Source organism: Anomalospiza imberbis, chromosome Z (assembly GCF_031753505.1).
Source record: "Anomalospiza imberbis isolate Cuckoo-Finch-1a 21T00152 chromosome Z, ASM3175350v1, whole genome shotgun sequence".
In the NCBI taxonomy this organism is placed as follows: Eukaryota; Metazoa; Chordata; class Aves; order Passeriformes; family Viduidae; genus Anomalospiza; species Anomalospiza imberbis.
In genome coordinates, this window is record NC_089721.1 from 47,170,429 (window position 1) to 47,191,695 (window position 21,267).

Sequence of the window (21,267 nt, forward strand, 5' to 3'; positions counted from 1 at the left end):
GCTGCGTGTTTCTGCTGTTCCTTCTAGATTTGGAAGTCATAGCTTGGTAGTACAGTTCTACTGAAGACTCTTTGCAGAGGTGGTACAATCCACCACATTTTCTTCAGTTTACAAAGTGAGAGAAGGTAGTGGACAGTCTAGGAAAATTCCATGTTACACTGTGCCTGATTAGTCTTATCCTGAACTTCAAATAAAATAGCCTGGGGTACTGGTTAAATGAATATTGGATAACTGTATCTGTCAACATATTATTGTGTTAACTGAGTATTAGCACTGAAAATATGGTTCATGGATTCTTTATTGTCAATTGACCTGTGTTTAAGACAAGGATTGTTAAATGATTGCTGCAAATGCAAAGAGGAAAGTTCCAAATTTTGATGATACTCAATACTTCTTAATTTGGAAATGAACCTGCTAGTTCCATGTTTTGACAGAAAATCCATATAACCCTTACGGTTTACCTCAGTCATAACAGGTAATTGAGAGGAACTTTAGAGGGGCAGGATGCCCTCTGAGAGCCTGTAGTATGTTGAGGATGCAAGAAACTCAGTGCATGAAACAGGCTTGTGTTTCACAGCAGAAAGAAAAGGAATAAGGCACTACATAACTACATGAGGTCCCTAATCATCGTACATGGAATCAGACTGGAAGGATTTAAATGTTAATTGAGAATACTGAGACTATCAAAATCTAACATTTACTTATCTTCCCTTTTTTCCCTTGGATGGGGAGGGGGCAGATGCAAATCTGAACAAAAGAGTATCAGGTGATTGGGATAATAACGTAGGTGTCTTTACCTGCTCAAAATGACTGTTTGCAGTTTTTTGTTAAATGTATTACTTTTTATCTGGGGTCCTGGGGTAATCAAGGGAAAATGTCACCAATTCTTAATCAGACTGTTTCTTCCTACTATTTAAACTAGATTCCAGTCATACTTTACTGTACAATACCATTTTGGTAGCAGTGCAATAAAAAAATCTCAGGCATGCCCAGAGAAGCAGCACTGCTATATGTCAGAAAATCTTGAAGCATTTGAAGGACCGGTTAGACAAATGTCCGTGCTGTTCTTGCATAACTAATGTCAGCCCTGTGTGTCCTTCCTAGGAGCTTATAATTCCCTTCATCAAACTTTCACATTAATGCTTCAGTATAAGTGGGGAGGGCAGAAAGAAAAAGGGGATAAAGGGAGGCTAAAGGCAGCTAAAGAAACTTAGGGAGACTGAGCAACAGCCTGTGAGAGTTACTGGAAAAGAGATGTTTCACATTCTTGCTTCATGATACCCCACAGATGCTTTTCTAGTACTAGCGAGTACCAGAGATGTACCTGCTTTTAGCTTCTTTCATTCCTAACATTAAGCAGAGTGAAATTTACCCATCAGATGATTATTTGTCTTTCAGGCTTACTCAGCACAACATGTATGGCACATGTAAAATAAAAAGTTTTCTTGTACTGAGTGTTTATCTCTCCCAGGTTTCGACCTCATCAAGATGCAGACCCTGAAAAGCCCCGAGTTGCTGCCCTGATTGACAGATTAATCTCTTTCAAAAACAATGATCATGGAGCCTGGGTCAGGGGAGGGGATATCCTCATTCAGAACTCTGGGTAGGTATTTGGAAGCAAACAGCTGCATGCTGTTTTTTCTGAAGCTTTGTTTATGAAAGTGCATTACAACAGGGTTATAGGAGAGGATTGACGGTTAACTGTAGAAACTTCTCATTATGACCAGCTTTCATACCATCCTACAACTTCAAATATGCAAGTTTATATGTGATGAGATGAGAACCTGCCTTAAACAGCAAAAAACCACCTGTAGTAAAAAGAAGCCTAAGACTTGGTAGAGACAGTAAATTCAGAATGGGATTTCTGTTGTCTCCCTGAAGCTCTCAAGTACTGTTTAAAATGTGTAGAAAACTATTTTACTACTTTTTAACGACAGTGCTTTTAGAAAAGTTAACTGTGTGGTGGTTATATGTTCCATTAATAGAAAAATTCAAGCTTTTTTCAGTGCATAGCAGGATGTGCTCTTACATTATCCTACAATTGTGGGATAATTCAGAAGAAACAACTGATATTTTGGACTTTCTTGTAGGTTTGCAGACAATGGAATAGGTCTGACATTTGCTAGGTGAGTACTTTTTTAATAATTTCTGTGTTTCCTTGCATAGAAGCTTAGAAAATCTACATGCATCTATTAAAATTAATAGGTATACTTTCATAAGGCTGCAGTTTTGGTTTGGGGCCTGGTTGTATTTCCAGTCATGCAGATGATGTTATAGAGGCTGTAAACTGGCTAAAGTAACTGGCTAAACAGCTGCTAAAGTTTCCACTTTAGTTCAGCCTGTGCTTGGTTTACACCACAGTTTGTTGCCTCTTTATCAGAAAGGTTATATTTTTCCGGGTATTTTTGGTAGTGTATGATTCCCTAGGCAGTATTTTATTTTCCTCCTGAAGAGCTGAAAGTGAAAGAAAGGGGTGAACATTTAGCAGGGCTAGAGCCTCTTTCTAATGAAAAATATCAAGTAACTTAGGTAGTGAGCTGAAATTACTGCCATTTAGATTGTGACAAGCTGGTTCTAGGATTGGAAAAGTGGGCTGTAAATAAAAAGGTGCTCCACTACAAAGGGAGATAGAAATTTTAATGTTTGGCTCTGCTGAACATTTCAGTGAGTTAGCCTCTATTAATGTTAATGATTAAATCTATTGTTTTATGTATTGTACATGAAGTCTATAGTGTTTTACTTGAGGAGGGCTGTTAGAGAATTAAAAGTAGTGCTATGCCATGGTACAATCATCTGCTGGAGAGTCTTGGCTAAAAACATGTCTTTGATGTGCTTTGATAGTGATGGGAGCTTCCCAAATGATGAAGGTGCCAGCCAGGAGGTATCAGAGTCACTATTCATAGGTGAGAGCAGGAATTATGGGTTTCAAGGTGGACAAAATAAATATGTGGGAACTGGAGGAGTAGACAACAAGACACGCACTCTGCCTAGAAATCGGTAAGTATGTCATGAATGAAGGATGTAGAAATACAAGAACAGTTCGCTGTATCAGATATAAAGACCCTTCTTGGTTGAACTGTCAGAGATTGACTCCACTGAAAGTGATGCTCTCTTTTTCTTTCTAATGCTATGTGTGCAGCTATGTCACTCTCAGCTTTTTGCTGAAGCAGGTTCATCTGATGCTTCCACAGGTTACTATTCTGTAGAAATTTAAGTTATCCTAATTAAATTAAACCTTAGACTTAAAAAGTATTTGGGTCTAAAAGGAGCTTTCAGGTAAGAAAATTTCAAAGGTCAGTTTGGGACTGGAGGCTGTAGTCTGTCTGTGACAAATCACAATCTGTGACCGTGATCCTTCTCTTTTCTCTTTGACTTGCACTGGTGCTTGTTTAACATAATAACAAGTCCTACCCTTGCCACAGAATAAGAAAGATGACTATTTTGGTTTAAGCCCAGCTGGAAATTGAGCCCCATATAGCCACTGCCCTTTTCCTACCTCCTCAAGTGAGAAAGACAAAAGGCAGAGATCTCAAGCTGAGACAAGAACAGTGTACTGGAAGTAATGAGATTAGGAATATTAACAGTAATAGTGACAATATTAATAACAAAAGTATACAAAACAAAGGTGATTTATGTGCAAAAAAATGCTCACCACTCAACCTGGGACTGGGTAGCCCTCGAGACGAAGAACAAGATGGCCAAGAGACCATCAGCACACCAAAGTGTTCTCCTGGTGGACAAATCCTCTGGTCAAGACGAGTGTTACCCCACTTCTTCCCCAGAAAAAGGAATGCTCTTTCTTCAGAAAATGAGAGTCCTTTTCCCCCACTTCCTAGCCATGATGTAAGATGGTATCAAGTAGCACAGTGTGTTGGCCATGCCCACATGGCTCCAGGTTCTGTCCCCACACATCCTTGGCCAAGTAGGACAAAGGGTGAAGTGGGCCCTGGCCACCCTAGTTTTTTGCTGTTCAGCCATTTAAAGAGGAGATGTTAATGTGGTGGTGATATGAGGTATTCACTCTTGTTGAGTGGAATCACCTAACAGCTGAGGCTGGAAGGGGGCATCTGAAGGTCATCTTGTCCAACTTCCCTGCTCAAGAACAGTCACCTAGGGCTAATGTTCCAGGACAACATTAGGGTGTCTTTACTATATCTCCAAGGGTTGATTCTTCATAACTTTCCTGGGCAACATGTGCCAGTGGTCAGTCACTCTCTCAGTGAAAAGTTTCTTCTGTGGTTTAGCAGGGATGTCTTATGTTTCATCTTGTGTGCATTCCTGCTGGTCTTGTCACTGGGAAGAGCCTGGCTCCATCTTATTTGCACCCTTTCTTCAGAGGATTGAGATTCCTGCCTGAGGCTTTTCTGCTGCAGGCTGACCATGTCTCCCAGTGTTTCTTCCCATGAGAGATGCTCCAGTGACTTAATCATCATTGTGGCCCTTTGCTGCACTTTCCGGTATCTCCATATCTGAACAAGCACTCCAAATTGTCGCTTCACCAGTCCTGAAAAAATGGGAAGTATCACTTCCCTCAATTTGCTGATAACACTGTAACACTTCTCACAGTGCAGCCCTGGATACTTTTTGCCTCTTTGTGGCAAGGCACATTGTTTGGCTTAAGGTTAATTTGGCTTCCTCTAGGACCCATAGGTCCTTTTCACTGGCACAAAGGGTTGTTGCTCCTAATGTGCAGGACCTTGCATTTCCCCATGTAAAACTTAATGAGGTTCCCATCCACCTATTCGTCCTGTCTGTCAGGGTCTATCTGGGTGGTAGCACAACTCTGCTGCATCAGCTGCTTCCCTCTGTGTTGTGCCCTCTGCAAACTTGGCCCATAGACTATACTTGGCCTAATCATCCAGATCACTAATGAAAATAATGAACAAGACTGGACTCGGTATTGACCCCTGAGGTACATCACCCATTATTGGCCACCAAGCAGACTTTGTGCATCACTTTCTGGGCCCAGCCATTTGTTCTCTCATCCTGCCCATACTTCATGAGGATCTTATGGGACACAGTGTCAATCTTAATGCAATTTTGGTAGACCATGTCCACTGCTCTCCCACTGCTCTCCCAGGCCAGTCATTTCATCACAGAAATTTATCAGCTTCTCCTTGCTGAATTCATGCTGATTATTCCTGACAAATCTCCAGTCCTTCAGGTACATGGAAATGGTTTCTAGGATTAGCTGCTCCATCATCTTCCTGGGGGTCAAGCTAAGCCTTACAAGCCTGCCATTCTCTGGGTGTTCCTTCCTCAAGTTAGAAGTGACATTTGCTTTCCTCCAGTCTGCAGTCACTTCCAGTTGCCATGATCAATCAAAGAGCAGGTGGTATTATTTTTCTGCTGTATTTCTCATATTGAAAGGGGGGTACATTTGCACATGGAGAGTGATAGCTCTGCTAACAGGAAAATTTAGGACTAGGGGATTTTTTGACTTGTTAGAGAAGTGGAGAAACCGTATTTCCTTTGCTCCTTTGCTAAATTCTATGTTGTGAGTCATTCTATAATTGCTGCTTTACTGATTTCTGAGGAGATGCATTTGACACAGATTCAAGCATACCATGAATTTTCTTACAGGATGGTATAAATATTTGCTTGCATCAACAGGACATTTCCAATCAGAGGCTTTCAGATTTATGATGGACCTATTCACCTTACAAAGTGCACATTTAAAAACTTTGTGCCAACTCCAGACAGATTTACCAGTGCAGTTGGATTCTTGATGAAAAATCCATGGCAGATGACTCCAAAAAATAATATTTCTCTTGTGAACTTTGGTCCAAACGTAAGTTTACTACAAGTTTTCCTGAAGTCATGCAAATGGTTTTCTTTTCTTGTATTTAACATACACAGACAGAGCTATAGGTCATCCTTTTACACATACCTACTTCAGAGTTATTCTCCTGGCTCGAGGTCACACAGACCTCCTTTGTCTCCTGACCAAAAAATCCCAATACCAACAGAGATGTAGGATATGTTAGACTAAATGATTCTTGGCTTGTGGTAAAGCTGAAAAGAAATTTTTGTAAGATTTTGTACGGTTTGGTATATCCTTAGTAACGAATTTTCTGCAGCAAATATTAACACTATTCAGAAGCAAGAGCTGGCCTGAGCCTATTAGTAAAACCCAGTATGTCTGCTTCGCAAGATTCTGCTATCCTTACTGTAAAGTTTTTAATCAGCTTTGTCAAATTCCTGTGTTTCTGCACATGTGCAAATGTGAGTCTGTGTTTAACCTCGGAAGAACAAAAACTTTTATTGTTGTTGTCAGGTTTCTTTGAAAGCCTTCTTTGGGAAGCCTGGTCCCTGGTTTGAAGAAGGAGATCTGGATGGTGATAAGAGCTCCATATTTCATGATCTAGATGGCTCAGTGACTGACTACAGGGATACCTATGTGGGCCGAATGGATAATTACTTGATTCAGCACCCCAAATGCATTAACATCACAGAATGGAGTGGAGTGGTTTGCAGTGGGAACTATGGACAGGCTAGTACTTCTGGCTTGTTGTTCGGGGCAAATCTATAATATGAACTACTTGTGGAGTCAGGTTGTGTAAGAAATACAAAATTACCTGTCTTTGGATTTCAAAATTTTTTGACTTTTAAAAATACATAATAAATAAATACAAAATAAATTCATATCACACTTACCAGCCAGTTGTGTATATATCATACTTCCTCTCAGCAGACTGAGGGTACAGTATCAGATGCTGCAAGATAAAATGAAATGTTTTTGCCCAGAATTCTATGTTGCAGCTGTGTCTGCTAAAACTATTTTATGTTGAAGGTGTCTTCTTCCAAGCAAGTTCTGTCTGCTTGTTTTCTTTTTTTTTTTTTTCACAGAGTGGATTTTAAGGAGTTGTTTTGTTAGTTTGTTTTATGTAGATGTTAAATACCACCTTCTAAATACAAGTCTTACCGGTGTGATTCCCATTCTGATTCCTGCTCTGTGTGGCCAGGTGTTATAGCTGATTTTTTTCTTCTCCATATGTTTTTTTGTCTGTAAGACGGGAAAGATCTATAATAGTTTTTTTAAATAGGACTTTTATTCAGGGGAGATTTGTGTATTGCATAACTCAGAACATCAGATTGCAGCATTTTGGTTAATAATGTCCTGATCATGCTTCACAATTTCATTTTCTTTTGCAAAGAGACAAATTTTTACCCTCTTAAATATCATATAGGTTTATGTCCAAACCTGGAATGGACAGAATCTTTCCATGACTATTGTCCGAGATGAGTATCCAGCCAATCCCATGGTTCTTCGAGGTATTAATCAGAGAACAGCTGCCTTTCAGCAGTACCAGCCAGTGGTGATGCTCCAAAAGGGCTATACAATACATTGGAATGGAAAAGCTCCAAATGTCACCTATCTGTATCTCATTAACTTCAACAAGTATGTTTATTTTCTGTTGTGGCTTTGATCCATAAGGCAATACTGAAGTTATGTCCTGCAAAATTATTGTGCATGAGTTTGCAACCATCTGGAAGACCAGAGCTTGGATTTGGTTTTTCTTTCATAGTTACAAATACCAAAGTATGAGATTAAACAACAGATCTGCACCTGAAGTTAAACACTTGTCCAGTACAGTGGCTTTAAGGAAAACCTTTGGAGAAGATGATGTACCAATAGTGAAATTCAGCAGAATTGCAGTTGAATAGCTTATCATACTTGATTTTGTTGGCAAATGAACTTATTAAATATCTCTGAAGTATATAATCAAATATATCCTAAGAGAATCAGAGTTACTAAAATGTTTAATGAAAGGCTGTGCAGATTTGATCATCTGGTTGAGGGTTTAGGAGCTTTTTGTGTTCCTGTTTCTTTTGTTTTGGAGTGATCTTTTTGCTCTGTATTGGCACCTAAACTGTTCCGATGAGGACTCATGCATTTTATTTTTGTTTTAGGAATGACTGGATTCGTGTCGGTCTTTGTTACCAACCAAAGACAGATTTTCTTATCGTATTGGAAACCTTTCAAAGGCGCTCATCTGCTCTGTCAAGCAAGGTGGAACGCTACATGCCTGTATCTTCAATGATGGAGCTTGAAAAGAATCGATCAGACAAGAAATTTTACTTTGACAACAGTACTGGGTAACTCTTGTCATTTGACTCTACTAGAAGATGTTGTTTAACCTTGAAATGTCCAGCTTGAAAGTGCTGAAAGCAAATGGTTGAGGTACCTGCATAAGAGGAAAGCAGTTGAGAAAGACCCCAAAACACTTTCAAAGAATGTTCATATGTCTTTAAATCTCCAGACTACCACGGTTGTCATTGAAATACTTGTCTTGAGCACCACAGTCACCAAAGATATTTCCTACCCCATGTCTGTGAAAAATACAGTTATCTGGTGTGCTGCAGAGCAGTGCCTTTTAGGATTTAATGTCTTAGTCTTCAGAGAAATTATTTTGTTAAACAGAAAATTCTATAAATTTCCAAGAAACTTTCTCTTCCAACATTTAAAAATTATATTTTTGAAAATCCTAATCTCTTTTCAGCTGTCTCAAAAGAACTTAAAACTCCTAGTCTCTCTTTCAAAAGTACTTCTCACAGAGCCTCTAAGATCCTTTTGAGAGGTTTTAGATATGTTCAACTTCCAATAAATTAAGTCCCTATGTACATCAGTTGTGAGTTTTGTAAACATTGATTCTAAATTTATAATTTGTTCTCTTATTTATTTTTTTTCCGTTACCTGCTACTGTGCCTTTCTGTAATAAATACACAAATTATTGTAGTTTTTGAAAGACATTTATGTTGCTTTGTGTAAGAGCTTTACACCCTAAATTGCCTTTCCAGGCATTTGAAGTAGCACAACTTTTATTGTACTGTGCTGATGGGTGAAACTGAATATTTCTGCTGCATGTTTGCAGAGATCTATGAGCAAGGAAAAAATTCATGCTCTGCAATTCGATTTTTGTTTTCTGTAAGCCACTGATCTGAGGGCTGTTTTTTCTTTGCAAACCATCTACATTTATATTGATGTCTCCTTTAAATGTGGGGAATTTTACATGAGTTGCTAGGGATTTCCTGACTAGTCAATACCTTGAAACCTTTGGATAGTGGTGCAGAAGGGAATACTATAGTTTGTCTGCTTCTGAAAATCATGAAATATAGTTGTTAAAAATAAATATAAATGCCTATATTTCACCAGTTAATTCAGATTATTTTTCCCCTTTTTTGTAGATTACTGTTTTTATTTCTTCAAGCCAAATATAATAGGGATGGTCACAGTTATTGCTCATCTCAGGGATGTGAAAGAATCAAGATTGTGACCAAAGATTCGTCAAAAGGGATAAGTAATTGCATGGCAAAAGCTTACCCAAAGTACTACCAAGTACCAACTGTCATAAAGCAGATGCCAGAAAAAACTACTGTACCATGTACAAAATGTGGCACAACTCAGGTAAAATAACATAAGCAAAAACTTTCATGAACTGTAGAATTGGTGATGCTGTCTACTCAATTTAAGTCCAAATTTCAGTCTTTCAGCACAGAATACTGCACTTATCAAATTACAGCTTTTTAATCTTCTTGGACTCCTTGAAGGTTTGGAGTCCTTTCTGTAGCACAAAGGTTTCAGTTTTTTTTTTTTTTTTTCCTTATTTTGTGCAACTCTTGTTCCAGGTGCTATAGAAAAGGGACATTGGTGGATTGATGTCTTCCACTGCAGTATTGTCTGTGCTACATGGAGAGCTTTGCTGCAGAGATCTACATGGCAAACCTTCTCTCTGTTTGGATGTTTGCTTATTAGCATGAACTTGAAATTCTCAGCTATACAAGCTGAGAAAAATATTGAAATTAAGAGATAAAACAGGTTATGCTATGTATCATTATATCTATTAGGATTACCTATATGGTACTCCTACCTATTAGGAGTACCATATATAATGCTGCTTACAAGTGGATACATTTACGTTGGAGCATGGGCTGTCTGTTGTAAACAGGCATGATAAAGTGTTGAAGAAACATTAATATGTGTTTTGTTTGATATCCAGATGGTATTCACCAGTGACCCTCACAGAAACTACCTCCTTGTGCAGGTTAATTCATCTGATGAAAAAGAGTCAAGCAGAGGTCAGCAAGCATTTATATATGTAAGTATTCTTTACGGTTTTCTTCTTAAATATCACTGTAGTAGTTTGTATTATAGCAGTTGTACAGCTCTACATGATGCAGACCTCAGTTTTCTTCACTGGAATGAAAAGATTGGTTCATTGTTTAAAAAATAAAGTAAAAAAAATTATGTTTAAACATTACAAAGTGAGGCTTCAAAGCTCCATTTAATATTTGAATCCTATTTGCTGAAGAGAAAAATGCTGCCATTAGAATTTAAAATGTTCAGCTTATGTTTAAATCTCTGTGGGTATACATTTATGGCTGTTTTGGAAATAAACAGAACACATAAACTAACAATTTGTTAGTTGAATGCATTTTGTTGAAATTGTCCTTGTGCAAGCAGATTAGCTACTTACTAGGATGGGTCACACGAGCGATTAAGCTTTGCTAAAGTCCTCTAAATGGCAATTGCTAACGAATCAGTAGATTTCTGTATTTGTTCTGGTGTGGCCCAAATAAGCCCATTGATGTGATACTGTATAAAAAGTAGTTTAGTTTGACTTTTGCCATTCAGATGCTGAAGTAGACTTGCACATGAAGGTGAAATACCACTTAGTCTGCAGTGTCATTGTTGGCCTGGCTGAAGTGTCAGTTGTTTAGGTAGACAAATGGCACATGAGCAGCTTAACCTTTGCACCTGCAAACTTCTCCAGGAATGTGTATGCCATATTCAAAGCAGTAAGAGTGCTCAGTAGGAAGAAACTGGGCTAGAGCTAAACTGCTGCAGGGATCAATTAAGTGTATTATTGTAAAGAAGTCCAGGGAATTCAATATCTGAATTTTAGCTTCCCAAATCAGGAGCAATGACTGAGGCAGGTAGTAAATCACCTGGAATGTGCAATATTCCTATAGAAGCTAAAGGCTTAAGACTCCCATGCATTTTCAGAAGTCACATTAAGCAGTGTCCTTTCAAAGGAAAAACTAAAGAGTTGCAAGGGAGAAGCAGGTATTTGTAAGGAAATCATTGTGTCTAAACTAGAGTGAGATTGATTAACACTGAGTGCAGTAGAATTGCTGTTTGAGTCATTTTAACTTCCTTTTCTCTCACTTTTTCTTCCTATTCAGGTCAATGACACCATGTTTTCCTTCAAGGATAATGGAATACTTATTGTTGTAGTAGATGCCTGCACTGGCACAGTTTTGGGAAACAAATTATTTTCTGGAGTAGACATTAGGCATGTAGATGGATATTTAAAATCTGGAATTCCACAAAGGTATGTGCAATGACCAATCATTTCCAGTATGTCCTGCAAGCTGTAGCTCTGCTCTCTGACAAGGATTTAAATAATGACAAATAGAAAATGATACATGAGCACTGAAAGTGAACAAAACATATGTCTAAGTTCAGGCAAAAGGAGAAATAGAGGAGCAATTTACTGGACAATGTAGCCTTATTTAAGAAAACTAAGCAGATTTTGAGCACTTCAAATTTGTCTGGTGCTGCCTTTTTCCTCAAAAATAATTTTTTTTAATGAAACATCATATAATAACACTGCTTTGCTTAAAACAAGAATATTTGTTTGTCCCTATTTGTTTAATAAGGACAGTGGCAAGGACTATGTGAAAGATGTCATACTGTTCTCTCCCTATAGGGAGAAAATTCTTTATGACTAAATAAAGGTAAAGAGTTAGTGTCAGAAAATAATCAGTATTTAAATTTTCTAATTTTGGATCGATATGCAAACTTGATTTTTTGATAGAAAATACTAAACTGTGTTTAAAAAGCACTTTCCAATGATTTTTAAGTTAATTTAAAAGTCAGTTTAAAACCAAGAAATTCAAAGTACTGCTTTCAGGAGGTGTTGACGATTTCCATAATACTCATAAGGAATTGAACACTGAGGGCAGCTAGATGGAAATGTGTGTAGCAGAATATTAAAAAAATGTGTTTATAATAGCTGCTATGTCATGCTGTTCCTGTTGCAGGTCTATAATTCTGCTGAGCACAAGAGGTGATGTAGCAATTCCTAATAATTTAGCTGAAGCCTTAATGTCCCTGGGGACAGCAAAACCACCTTATCTTCAGAGCAACGGTTGGTGGAAATGTTGCACATTTCTTTGACACCACCTTGGTCTTTGTGTTTGTTGGCGTGGTGGGTTTCTTATGGGGATGTGTGAGAAGGATGCAAGTGGTAGAGGGTAGTTACCAGTTTGCACTGGTGTGGTTGCTGTGTGTCAGCTCTTGTTGAGAGAGGAGGTGGGCAGCCCTTTAGCAGATGGGGCAGAAAACCTCTTTATCCCATTATGTGAAGTTTGTTGCAAATAGAGATGTAACTAGCAGTTCTTTGTGCCTGTGGATCACAAAAGAGTCCCAGGCTTTTTTCCTAGAGCCTGTACTTTGTGCCTCACCCAGCAAATGTATCTTTAAGCAATCTCCTGCCTAGTATTTCCTGTTCTAAAATAACTTGAAGCTAGAAATGAGAAGCTATTGGTATTTTGAGGGATGATGAGTTTATAGGCCACATGGGGTAGCTCTCATCTGTTCAGAGTGATGCCACAAGTTGTGGTTGAGAAAACAGGTTTTATAACTGTCCAATTAGCTGTGTTTTCAAATTAAGACTTCAGGGTATTTAATACTAAGTATTGAGAGAGGAAATTGCAAATCATTATTTCCATGTAAGGTGTATGTAAAGGTGAGAGTGGATAAATGTCCTAAATAATGTGGGGGAAGGAATTTTGGGGGAGCATGCCTTTTCCTACCTAACCAGTCCTGTATCATGCTGCAGTGAGCTTGGCTGGTTTGGTAATGCTGAGCTTTTTCTGTCACAGGAAGCTTGGCCTTTCTGGGCTTCAGAGGAAACGTTAAGCCATCCTGGATTAAGCTGTTTACCAGTCCTGCTGGGCATGGGCTCGTTCAGATAGAAAAGTATATCCCTCTGCAACTGGAAGAGTATGGCTGTGCCAGAGCAATTAAAAGCCGTCAGAAAGACATCGAGCTTCTGAAGAAGGCTACACGATCTCATTAAAGACTAAGATGTACATAAATTCTGGGGGAAAATGTGAACTAACTTATTTTTTAATTTATGGCATTTTAAACTATATTGTTATCCAAGTAAATCATGTTGTTGTCTGACAAATGTTTGCCAGCATTGACTGCTTGAATGCCAATCTGTGCACCTTCTAGTTGTACAAAATATTAAAGAATTTATTAGTATTTGTATAAACAGATTTCAGAGATTTTTCAGATGTTTGTATTTACTGTAAACAAGTTCCTTCTGTTTAATACTCCTTTTGTATGTAAGAGGGTATTCATAAAAGCCTTAAGTTTTTAGTAACAGGTGTTGGAGTGCATTTTGGGTTACTTGAAAGATTAACATCAATGCCTTCATAAACAGTTTGAATTGGTCATTATAACTTAAGCATTTTTCCCTCAGCTCTTTAGATGTTTCCATGGGAGTTTATCTATCAGCTCAGTTACATTCTCAGTCTGCTTTCCAACCCAGTGTGTTAAAACCCAACTTCCCCTATGCATGAGGCTGACTCAAGGGATTTTTAACTGCAGCTAAAATTTTTGCTTTCCTGTGTTAAAGATGGAGGGAGGAATTCAAAGATCCAGCCTGGGGCTGGGTGAGGATTGTGTACTGTTCAGCAGAGTTTTACAAGGCTTTGTGTACAAGCGTGGCACGCAGAGCAGGAAATTATTCCTGTTCTTTAGGATCACTGTTTATTATTCTCTCTAAATACACAGGTGTGTCTGTAAGAGATACTTTAATAAACAGTCTAGAAGTTAAGGCTGCCGTCTTGAGTACAGCTTGACTTCAGTCTTTTAAAGCTTTTAGGCAGAAGGGCAAAGCTGAGATACTGTTACTCTCAATTTGTTAGGAAATGAGGCTTCTACTTTGCAGTGGTGAATTTTTTTTTGTTTTGATTTTTTTGTTGTTGTTTTGTGGGTTGTTTTTGTTGTTTGGTTGGTGTTGGGTTGTTTTTGTTTGATTGGTTTTTGGTATTGGTTTTTCTTTAATTATTTTTAAGGCTATCTCAGCTTTAACTTCTAAGTGAATGGAAAGTGCTCTCAGTTCATTAAGTCATACCTTCTGCCTTAACTTTGATTCTTTTAGTATACTCATGTTGTTAATTCCTGTTGACTTTATATTAGGTCCATTGATTTAATCTGGTTTTGTTGCAATTATTTGGCTCTGCCAATAGTGTGAAAATCATTTAGAACAGCGGCACAACTGCCCTTTTTCAGGATACTTGTCTTTGAAATTAAATTTCAGGGACGGTAAAGATGCATTTCACAATAGGGAACAAGAGGTGCCATAGGGCTAAAATGTGACCCTAGTTCTAATAAAACTGACATATTTCCTTCTTCTTGTACATGTTCTCATTCATTCAAGCTGGTATAATGTATCTACCATTCATAGATGATTTGTGCTTTGAATTCAAAATAGAGTGGCTGTTGGAAATGAACTATATGCCTGTCTTCTCCAAAGATGTTGAAAAACTGTGGGGATTTTTTTTTGTGCTTTAAAGGAGAAGATGCACAATATCAAATGTATTACTCTGTTCAATTAAAATATGCTACCTCAGTGCTACAATTAAACTGCCTGGTCTAGTGTAGTTTCCTAAGTGAGAAAGGAGGAGGTAAGGAGTATGACACAAGAGTTGAAGTTAACAAATAGATGACAAATACTATTTTTATTGTAAAAGCAAGCCAAATGGATGATTGTGTGTTTTGCAGTTGTTCTGATGCACAGTTCTCTTGTTATGTGTAAAAGAAAAGTAATTTTGTTAGGGGAAGCTGTGATAAATCTTTACAACTAACTAATGTTTGGTGTTATTAATGCAGGGCAGTGATGTAAATGCTCTGAGTGCAGTAGTGATAGTGTTTGGGGATTAAAATGGCTTTAAGGCTTCCTCTATTCTTTGCTCAGCAGAGAAATAGTGATGAGAGGTAGTGATCCTCAGGCTTGTGAAGTTGGCCATTATTTATGATATTCTGCTGTTCTAAGCGTCTTGTAAAAATTGTCCTTGGAAGTGTCAAGGGTATTCTGATGTAGGGTTTACTGATGAACAATTGGACCTGAAATTAAAGTGTTTGTATTTTGTGTAAATTTAAACACTTGACAAATAGCATAAATAAATTTTTACATCTGATAAGGCAAAAAAATTATGGTTGTCTTCTATTCTTGTATCAAGTAATTTTATAATGTGTGCTGTGTCAATAATACAAACTGTCTTATTTCAACACTGATTTACTTTTGAAGTTTGTGGAGTATATCCTACTCTTCATTCAAGACATTCAAGACAAGCTAACAAAACTGGAGACACTGATGGTGACTGAAGTTATGGGCCTGTCTTGGAAGCCAGATACCTCAAAGCCTGTCTGAGCTGCTGCGTCTAACACCATTTCAGATCAGAGGAGCAAGGAGCAGCATTATTACTGACTCAGGGTCATCCTGTCCATGTATTTAACTACCTAGTGGGGGAGTGAAGAAGGTGAAGCCAGCTGTTCTCCGTGGGGCCCAGTGGCAGAGAACAAGAGTCTGTGGGGACACATTGAAATGCAGACTGTTCTACAAAAACAGAAGGAAAGTTTTTATTGAGTAGGTGGTCAAGCAGTGGAATTGATTGGCAGTACACCTGTGGAGTGTTTTTCTATAGAGGAGCAGCTTTAACTGACCCTGCTTTGGGACAGCAAGTATCCTGGGCCCTCTCCAGTGGTGATTGCCAGCCAGGGGATGCTGTAATTGTGGGAAGTTAAGGCCACTAATGTACCTAAGCCTCTCTCTTCAGGTGCACCAGCTGTTGCAGCCTGCAAGGGCTGAGCAAGACACTTCTCATGTCTGAAACATGGTGAGTCCCCACATCCATTCCAAAAGGCATTGTAATTGCTTATTTATGCTCAGGCTTTATATACAAATAGATTGATTTCCATTACTGGCTCAAATTATGTCATCCTGCAGTAAAGACATTAAAAAAAAAAAACAAACAAACTAAGGAACAAATTCCTTGGAGCCAGTAGCAGATTAAGTGCATTATCAATAAGGTCCTCTCTCTGGCCAAAGACACCGCTGGAAATCCAGTATATGGGGGGCAAGAGACCCATCTTCAAAGAGCCAGGATGATGGCAAGGACATGCTTAGGAATATATAGACTTTGTGTATTGTGGGACAGCAGTGACAGCTCAGGCCCCAGATAATTTCTGACGCAGGCCATGAGTTTCCTGTCCAGGGCAAGTCCCATGATTTCCCCTGCTTTCCCTGAATTCCTTTTCACCTTATGTAGGAAGGATGTAGATCTAAGGGTAGTCATCCAGCTCTGACTGAAAAGCTCAGTCAACTGGGTTCAGTGCTCTCTGGATCTGTAGCTGCACTGGTCATTGAAGGTCTTAATGTTTGTCATGGTTGTATTTGTTTAAGGTAATTCTGATGTCACCTTAGTGCCAGAATATCTGTGAAAAGCAGTAACTTTCATGTCAAAATGTGAGCTTTACCCAGTCATTGTTTTTCTATGTCTTCTGCTAAGTTCTAGCACTTATGGGAAAGTTTTGACCCTTCCTAGACTTCACAAACATATGTTTCTTTCCTAATCCCTTCTCTTTGCCCTGTGTCTTGAGCTAGTTAAAATTCTAAAATAATAATCAGTATTGAAGTACATAAGGCCACCTCTGGCTTAAGAAAATTTATGAGCTTTTTAATTATATGGCTATATTACTACTGCAATTTTGCAGATCAAATTTGTACTAGCAATTGTAACTTGCTAAATAAAAGAAAGGACTTGTCTGGTCACTGACTTGCATAACTGGGAGTGATAGGACTCGCAAGTCATAGAGTTCCCCTTCTTTTTTTTTTCCCATTATGAAATCCTTGTGGGGAAAAAGAAAAACAAAACCTGACGTAGTTTATGGATAGAATAGGAACAATTTTAGACAGAGGGGATACTACCACTACCTCCCAGAACCTGAAAGTACAGGATTGCTGGAGAGGGGCTTTTTGTAAGTGCATGTGGTGATAGGACAAGGGGGAATGGCTTCAAACTGAAACAGTGTAGTTTTTAGGTCAGATCCGAGAAAGAAACTCTTCACTGTGAAGATAGTGAGGCACAGGAACAGGTCACCCAGAGAAGCTGTGGATACCCCATCCCTGGCAGTGTTCAAGGCCAGGCTAGGTGGGGCTGTGAGCAACCTGGTCTAGAGGAAGGTGTCCCTGCTCATGGCAGGGGGGTTGGAACTGGATGATCATTAGGTCCGTTCCAACCCAAGCCATTCTATGAATCTGTGAATTTTGGGAGACGGCAATCTTGGTGTTGCAGCATGACAGAGTGATAGAAATGCTGCAGCCTTCTTTGAAACGTCTCCTTCAGAAGCCACTCAGAGTAAGGTCATAAGAACAGCTGTTTCAAGTCCATGTGCAGACACATGCCACAGATAGCTCAGCAGAGGAAAGACAGGAAGGGTCTTTGTATGATATATTCCAGCGAGGGTTTATTGCATCCAGCACGCCAAAGGGACCAGAGACAAAAGACAAAACTGTGTGGTCTGCACGACTTGAGTATGGGGTCAGTGACCAATGACCTGAGGGCAAGAGGCAGCAACCTGTAGGGGGGATGAGGGATGAATAATTGGGGTGGGTAGTGTCAACTAGCCAATGCGGGCGGCAATCTAAAGTAGATTGGCAGTGATGTTGCACAGCACCATGGGCTGAGTCCTCTCTATCAGCTTAGGTGGGGAAAACTCCATGATATAGTCTTCCAAGGCAAGGCCCTGGGGATTTCCCTGAGGGGGTGGAGTCAGAGGATTCCACATCTAGGGATCTTCTGAAATCAGCCTAGCCTTTTTGATGCATCATCTTGTGCTTTCAACACATAATGAAAAAAATCAGAGAAACTTTAGCTTTTCTTGAAAGGTTTGTAGCTGTCACATTTGATGTATTAGTGAGAAATTGGCTTGGTCAGATCACAGAGAAATTTCAAAGTAACCAGTCTGTATAAACTTTCTCCTTTAAGGTGAACTTTTAAACTTTTTCTATTTCTGTCGTATTTACAAGTACAAAGCAGACTTAACTGCTTTGCCTGGAGAGTGAATTCTTTGTTTCATCTTTTTCCAAGTTGAATAGGTTGACATGTGAATATTCTAATTTATAATATTTTTTGAGAAATTGTTCACAGAACATACAAAAGCCTGACTTTATATATAGTTTATTCTAAATGGAGAATAAAAACAAAGTGGTATTTCAGGATTATTTTAATGTGTGCAATTATTCTATGTAGAAAAGTTCTTTGCTAGAACTTCTATAAGCAGATGGAAACACAACTGTCTCTTTCCATGCAGCATATCCAGTGCAATGCCTTTTTTTTTCTCCATTTTTTCAACAGATACCCTAAAGTCAGTTCAGGGTGTGTTTTGTGTAATTGGTAGCTTTTCAGGATGGAACTCAGATGATATAATCTTTTTAATATCTGTGAAGTTCATGAGCAGAAGATGGTTTATTCCATCTGTAGGGTGTGAACCATGATCTAATAGTTTTCCTTCAGCTCCATTGCAAAGGACTGGTGTATGTTCGTAGTAACAGCAAACAACACTATCTGTGGTTTCATTTCTACTTCTGAAAAATTATTCTATGATGAGCATCGCTCTGTAGTATATATTGCACATTTCTGCTTTTTTATTTTTTTAATTGTGTAATATAAATTTCCATATGCAGCATGTTTTGGTTACATTCTTCTTTTTAATGTTCTTCTATCGATAGCAGTTTTTTCTGTCCTTTACAACAGTGAAATACAAAGTGTTAGAAGACATGAATATCTATAATCCTGTGAATCATAGCAGCTTGCACAATTGCCACTGGGTTGATTCTGCTAGCCAGCAGAAAACATACAGTAAGAACTAATTGTCAGGCTTTAATAGCTGAACATGGAAGAAAATGAAGATATAAGAAAAAATTGTTTGCAGTCTCTATTCCCTATAAGCTGTTCACACCTTTCTCTTTTTGCTTTGTAGGACCTTCACCACTTTCCTCTCAGTCCTTAAAGGCTGGGATGCTACTCTTGTTAAGTATCTTATTTCCATATAATTTTCCATTTCTGATATTTCCAATGTTTTATTGCCTGCAGATTTGTCTGAGTAACTGCCAATCCTTCTTTTCCATTAAATCTATTTACAAAGTTTCTTAGAGAGTGGGTTGGACCTCTCCTGTTTTCCCACCCTTTTTGAGTTTCAGAATGTAACCCATCTCTTTGTGGCGGCACATCTCTCCTGCTGCCTCCTCGAGCTGCACTGACTTCAGAAATGCTCATTAGGCCTTGTCCTTGATGTGGAAAATTACTGTGGCTAAATCAAATTTTCTTGCAACCCTGAAAACAGTGGTGCCAAGTGAGATCCTTTGAACTCCCCTGGGCGGCTGTAGGGTGTGACCAGAAATCTCCCTGGGAGTGGGCACCTTTCGGAGCCAGTGAAGGATACTCGTGGATCACAGCGAACACTGACCCCACCCTCGGGGCTCAACCCTTCACCCATTGAGGAGGCACAAAGGCATCCCATGTGAGTACTTCACTGAACTTGAGGGCAGTTTTTCACAGGTATATATATACCTTGTACATCCTTCTCTGGGTCTGTGTGCATACAGGTGCAATAGCAAATGTGCTGTGAATGTTGCCTTCTTAGTTGCTTAGGTACTTCAGATTTGTAAGCTAGACCTGTAAGTTAGTTATTGTTGTGCTTGCAGTAAATTCTACAGACTCTTCTGACAAATTATTTAAATCAGGCCATTGAGTGCTGTTGAGTGCTGTTAAGTTTAAGTGATGTTAAAACCTTTTGGCCTAAACTTTTGATCAAGTCCAAGGCTCAGTTTGGCAAAGACATTCACTCTGAATCTTGTGATTCAATAGAGAAATCTCCCTTGTTTGTTTTAATCCTTACCCTTTTCCCATCCCCAGCTTCTATGTATATAATTTTAAATCGATTTTATTTTTAGACTGATTGATTCAGATTTTAGTCTAATTTTTCTGTGTGCTCTAACTATCCAGTAAATAATAGAGTGAACTTTGCGAACAAACTTTTTTACCCTTTCCCTTCTATTTTAAACCTGCTTTACCAATACCTTTGCCAGTGATTCCTTGAGCAATGTAATGCACTCATTCATTACTCTCTAAACAAAGTCATCACTCAAAATACACTTCTTTCATAAAATTCTCTGCTCCTTGTCACTCACATTGTAGCAACATGCTCAAAATCAAAGAGATGCATAGAAATATCTTTGGTGAATAGGCATCAGGTGTGGGGACACTGCCCGTGTCACAGAATCACAGAATCAGTCACCTTGGAAGGGACCACAGTGGGTCATGTGGTACAACCTCTCTGCTCAAGCAGGGTTGTTCCAGAGCACATGGCATTGTTTCCAGACAGTTCTAGAATATCGCAAATAAGAGAGACTTCACAAACTCTCAGTGTCAAACTGAAAGGATTAATAGCACAGAACTTGTGTAAAAGTGTTGATTTCCCCTCCCTATTTTTGTGTACAGTGTTACTTGCTGAGCATCAAACAGGCCCCTTGTAATCTGTGAGTCAGGGTGGGTTTCAGTTCTTCAATAGGCATCATGTTGAATGAGCCAGATTAAACACTTTACAGTGCAGATTATGGAATTAGAATTAGTGTCAATATGAAGCTTAGAAATGTTGGTATCTCCTCTTCATAGGAATAATTGGTTTGGTTTTTTTCTTATTCTTCGTCTTCCTTACTTTCACACTTCAGTCACTGTGCACTCTTTACCCCCCACATGCTCCCACCCTGGGCAGCTGTACACCAATAACATCACAGTTTGTACTGACATACAAGCTTGGTTTCCAAAATGAAGCTAATAAATAAAGTTCACACTCATATGCATTTGTTTAACAGTTATTGATTATACAAGTAGAAAACAAGGGTCCTGAGTGAATTGTAATTTCTAGATTTATGTGTGTTTAATACATAAGTGTGTAAACAACTGTATAACTCTATTTTTCAAAGAAGATCTTAAAAATTACAAAAATATTACAAATTACAAAAATATGTTTGCGTGCAAACAGTTCCCCTGTTTGCTTGTGAAAGCCTGATCTGTGAAAGAGTAAATGATACTACAAATTGCCTAGAACTGAAGTTGATAAGGAAGGTCACTGCTGGATTGCCCAGAGCATGAAGTCTCAATACAGAGCTTAATAGGGAAGCA

General features: G+C 38.7%; 1 protein-coding gene across 1 annotated transcript in view; it reads left to right on the forward strand.

The window, feature by feature from the left end:
* CEMIP2 (cell migration inducing hyaluronidase 2) overlaps window positions 1-15,232 on the forward strand; it is a 52,544-nt gene extending 37,312 nt beyond the window's left edge. Inside the window, exons 13-24 of the mRNA XM_068176403.1 lie at window positions 1,472-1,603; window positions 2,091-2,126; window positions 2,842-2,997; window positions 5,614-5,791; window positions 6,278-6,493; window positions 7,191-7,402; window positions 7,915-8,100; window positions 9,190-9,409; window positions 10,002-10,100; window positions 11,188-11,336; window positions 12,049-12,155; window positions 12,892-15,232. Coding sequence (XP_068032504.1) covers window positions 1,472-1,603; window positions 2,091-2,126; window positions 2,842-2,997; window positions 5,614-5,791; window positions 6,278-6,493; window positions 7,191-7,402; window positions 7,915-8,100; window positions 9,190-9,409; window positions 10,002-10,100; window positions 11,188-11,336; window positions 12,049-12,155; window positions 12,892-13,088 — 1,888 coding nt within the window. The 3' untranslated portion in view covers window positions 13,089-15,232. The remainder of the gene's footprint in view (window positions 1-1,471; window positions 1,604-2,090; window positions 2,127-2,841; window positions 2,998-5,613; window positions 5,792-6,277; window positions 6,494-7,190; window positions 7,403-7,914; window positions 8,101-9,189; window positions 9,410-10,001; window positions 10,101-11,187; window positions 11,337-12,048; window positions 12,156-12,891) is intronic.
* Window positions 15,233-21,267: the final 6,035 nt, after the last annotated feature.